The sequence below is a fragment of the Ruditapes philippinarum genome, unplaced genomic scaffold (assembly GCF_026571515.1).
Source record: "Ruditapes philippinarum isolate M1 unplaced genomic scaffold, ASM2657151v2 ctg6216_1_1_1_1, whole genome shotgun sequence".
NCBI classification, from domain to species: Eukaryota; Metazoa; Mollusca; class Bivalvia; order Venerida; family Veneridae; genus Ruditapes; species Ruditapes philippinarum.
In genome coordinates this window covers 1-4,893 of record NW_026861758.1, presented here as the reverse complement: position 1 = coordinate 4,893, position 4,893 = coordinate 1, and the positions used below count along the sequence as shown (strand labels likewise).

The window sequence follows — 4,893 nt, the reverse complement described above, 5'->3', positions numbered from 1 at the left end:
TGTAACATAAGAATTAATATACTAGAGATTTTCCATGATTTTCTGTTACTGTGTGACATGCGTTGTAATAGATGTTATGCTGTGTCGGAGCCTTTCTGGAGTGTTAAAATACGTCATCTGCATTAAGCTTTTCCATGGTGTGTCAAAATACGACATCTGCATTAATTAAGATTTTCCATGGTGTGTCAAAATACGTCATCTGCATTAATTAAGATTTTCCATGGTGTGTCAAAATACGTCATCTGCATTAATTAAGATTTTCCATGGTGTGTCAAAATACGTCATCTGCATTAATTAAGATTTTCCATGGTGTGTCAAAATACGTCATCTGCATTAATTAAGATTTTCCATGGTGTGTCAAAATACGTCATCTGCATTAATTAAGATTTTCCATGGTGTTGTTTCTGAAAATTTTACACGCAGTAATAGAGATATTCCATGTTGCTTTTCTTTTTTGTGTCGAAATGTAACATATGCTGTATGTAATAGAGGTATTCCATTTCGTTGTGTCAGAGTTTGACATCTGAAGTTACAAGATTTTCGATGGTGTCGTTGAGGCTTACAACAAAGTTACCGTTAACACGTACCTGTTTTGACTGCAACATTTAGGAGAGATGTGTGAAAATTTTTTTTTAATCTTTATTTTCCAGTCAGTTGTCACCTTGTCCTCCATCCCTCATGTGGTAGTGAGAAAGTTGCCAGGTCAATTCTGTAGTTTAGCGTAAGCGCAAAATGACGGAAGGATACGCACAACAAATTATTTTAGTTCATAGAAGACTGATAAGGTAGATAGTGTAAAAATTAACCCTCCTTGATTCGTCACAACACTCGGCGTTCATCTTTATCTTTTATAGATGTTCCATTTGTTATGTCAGTGGAGGAAATTACATGTATAGTCAAAAAAAGTTGAGACCATTCAAAAATGAGTGATATCAATTGCACGTTCTATACAAGCCCGAGCAATGAGAGTTGGTCCATTGTAGAAGGTTTTGTTATTGATGGCCGCCCATCCATTTCTCCTGAAGACTGAAAAAAATGGAAGAAAAATGATAAGGTCTCTAACTTTAAAACCTGCTGGACCTGCTGATTAGACTTTGCCACCAGTATAGAGCCAGGCCAGCCTGCACATCTATACAGTCTAACCATGCTGTACACCGTTGTTAGCTTTTTATATTGAAACTCCTTAAACAATGAATAAAATATTCAAAATTCAAAGAATGGCAAATCTATTACATAAATTCAACAGATTATGAGTTCAGTATATTTCTGATACAGGCAGATTGGCCTTTATTGTACTGTATTCCTATTTATCATCAATCAATGTAATCTGTACAAACTAATGAATAAACAGCGTTAATGTCAGAACTGAATGGGTCTTGGAGCATCAGGAAGAATATAAACTTGCTGGTGTCTCTAGCAGAATGTGGCTGTCATGTTTTTTATCTTGTGATTGAACTTTCAAATTAACTATTAAACAATTCCATAATACAAGTTTCAGTGCACATAATTATTTGGTTGCAAAATGACATAACAATTCATTTTCCCCCAGTAATTAATCACCACACAACATTAGATATGAAACCAAATATGTCACGTTGGACGTCCTACCGCTTTTAATGTATATTATCTAAACCTCTAATACTATGATCAAAGTAACTTACTAGAGATCCTTAAAAGCTTGAAGTAGTAAAACAGCTTTGTAAACATTGTCTTATAAATAATTAGAAATAAGTATTTTACTAAAATTTATTTCACCAATATTAATAGTGACAATAAGATCACATTTAACTTTTGTTGTTATCTTAGTATTTTCTTATCATATATATTGTTAACCATGTATAATTTCAAATTTTGATGATAACTTACTTTGTGTAATGAGGCTTTGTCAATGGCTTTCAAAATTTCATAACGTTTAAGCTGTTTGGCGCGTGTGTAAAGTGACGTCAGGTCATGGTCACACGTGTACGTGGAACATGCAGAATTTCGTGCATTGCAATCCTCGTACTGAAATAAAAAATGTCGCAATAAAAAGATATTATTGTCGTGAGCAAAAAGAGCCAAAATGCACGAGAGCAATGTTGAAAGACCATAGCATCCGTTTCTTCAAGATAACATGAATACTTCAATTTGGCATCTGCTTGGAAACTGATAGTTCTTTATTAAAATTAAATTTCTTTTTAATGTCATCAATATTCATTAGTTATCAGTCATTTAATTCAAGTTGGTGATAAAAAGGTGTTTAAAGTGCAAGATGGGTAACCTGTTTATATATATCTGTACGCATGCCTTGCTGTATTAGATATACTGCGATGTGTTGTCTCCCTGTATCTACACAATGGAAGAGAATATTGGCGTAGCGATTGATGTCCCCTTTGTCAGCTAGACCGACCACCAGGTCTTCAACGCCCAGAACGTCACCTTTCTGTAACAACAAGTATAGTTATATTACAGTGATAACAGAACCAAAATGTATCATAGTACACTGAAAAAGCGTTCAGTTTATTTTAATTCGATTGTGTAGGGAGCTATTAACTAATAGACACATTCTCGAACTACTAGTAACCAGAACTGAGCAATGAGTGTATAGTTTCTTGCTCAAGGAAACAACAGCTTGGCCCAAACGGGGTTTGAACAAATCCGGCTAGGTACTTATAATACGTCATAGTATAGTTTGAAGTTTCCAAGTTATCTGAAGCTTTTAATGAAGAAAAACGTTAATGGAGTCAATGAATATAGTCCAATATTCTAAAGAGTAGAGTCAGAAAATACCACACATTTTGTCTGAAATGCCATTTTAGTCCGTTGATGTTTTATTTTGTAACATGGTACTTGGAGATGTCCCGCGCGGTTAATGATATTTTATACATGGTTGCAGATTTCTATCATGTTTGACAACAGTTACTCAATGAGAGCTTTAGATTTATTTGCAGAAAACTTTTGAACTCATGTATTGCCAAATAACTATGTATTCCTTCCCTTTGTGTATTTCGCTATTTAAAAAAAAACAATTGTTTTAGGAAACAGTTCTGTTTAAACAATTATGTTTAAGGAAAGATAACATACTTTGACAGCTTTCAGTAGAGATTGTTCGAAGTTTGTCTCGGCAAGGTACACGTCCATTGTAAAACCATACATTGACCTTTGTAAACGGACATACTCATCTTTCCCACAACTTCCAATATGATATTGTCCTGGATACCGACCAGCCTGGCGAGCAGACGAACATTTTATACTTTGTCAACCATATTAGAAAACATATAAGCAGACGAGAATTACAATATTAACATATCTTAAAATTGAAATAGGCGAAAAAAAATATAGATTAGCCATATATTCTCTTCATTCGGAAACCCTCGCGGACTACTCAGTGACTTATTTACTAATCTATGGATTACAAACACCTTATGTTCTTTTTTGCACGGATACTAAGATACAATTCTTTTTTGGTTAAATTTGACGATTATTTTAACTAACATTAGAAATACATCACATAGCAGTAAAATGAAATTGATATAAATTTAGAAACTCAACGAGTGAGACCCTGAAAGTGACAAAATTAATGATGATGACAAGAGCGCTTAGTGATCACATGTGTCCCCTGATCATAGTCAATTCAGTAGTTGTATTAAGGGGTGATTGGACAGTTTGTTCCCTGTATGTAACGGGTACTTTGTAGCATGCAGAAGCTACTACTGTAAAGCAGGCAACACAAACATCCTAATGAGGCTAAAACTTTTTATCTAAGGGCCGTAACTCAGGGAAAATCATTCAACCGGAAAACACGTTAAATATGCGCAAGAACTTTAGGTACCGATCAATCCTGTAAAGTTTCACTCAAATTACATTAACAGTGTCAGAGATGAAGTTCGGACAAAACTTTAAAAATCAAAAATTAATTGAAGGGCCATAACTTAGACCAAGATCATTGAACTGGTGAGTGCAAACGTTATACATAACTTAACATGAAACTTATCACTCCTGTAAAGTTTGGATGAAATTGCACCAGTAGTTTTTGGTGAGTAGTCTGGACGCGTTTTGTGACGGACGTTTTGTGACGGACGGACAAATGAGCAGACGGACGATGGAAAAGTGATTCCTATACTCTGTAGCAGGCGACACAAAAAATGTTGTTTATTTTTTCGATTTCTGGTTTCTGCTTGAGTTTATCAGTAAAACTCCAATATTCATTTTATGCGTTGCAATAAAAGTAACAATGGTATTCTGTTTTCTTATATAAGATTTCTAGCAAATATTAGCAAGGGTTTCTATATAGTCGGTACTCACCCAGTCGGCGTTGATTGGATTAGCTCCATGCAGCAGCAGATAATTTACCAGACTTGTGCTTTCTGATACCAGATATGCATAATGTAACGCGCATCTACCAACCTGTATTGTAATTAAATATACACAGGTATATACAATAATACGTGTATCAATAAAAATCATATAGACCGTATTAGGTTTTGTTTTTTGTTTATTTGTTTGTTTGTTTATTTATTCATTATGTATTTTGTGTAATCTTTTTTTAGGAAGGGAGCTAAGGGCTAAGACTAGGGGTGTAGATTTTTACTTACAGTGTCGCTATTAAGGTCTTATTATGGACTCACTGTGATAACAATGCAATATTTATGTTAGCAAAAGCAAACATAAATATAAACACCACTTTAAATCACAGTGTACCGTTGAAATTAGGTTACAAATGCTTATGCAATCGTAACAAGAGTTGGCCGAGGAGCAATAATAAAATGAAAGTGGAAAAGTATGGAAAGCCTTGACTGTCTTATAATTAACTCCATCAGTATAATGACAGAAGCACATGATATAATGATGTTTGCACTTCATATAAAGCAGCGGTCGTATAACAATAGATGCACATCGTATAATGAAAAATTG

The 4,893-nt window shown here is 34.3% G+C and overlaps 1 protein-coding gene across 1 annotated transcript; it reads right to left on the bottom strand.

Moving 5' to 3' along the window:
* Positions 1-910: 910 nt before the first annotated feature.
* Positions 911-4,386, bottom strand: LOC132716719 (uncharacterized; the record flags this gene model as incomplete). The annotated part of the gene is made up of 5 exons (XM_060700041.1): positions 911-1,026; positions 1,867-2,004; positions 2,261-2,422; positions 3,064-3,207; positions 4,285-4,386. Coding segments are annotated over 5 exons (627 nt in total), but the record flags the coding sequence as incomplete, so codon positions are not given.
* Positions 4,387-4,893: the final 507 nt, after the last annotated feature.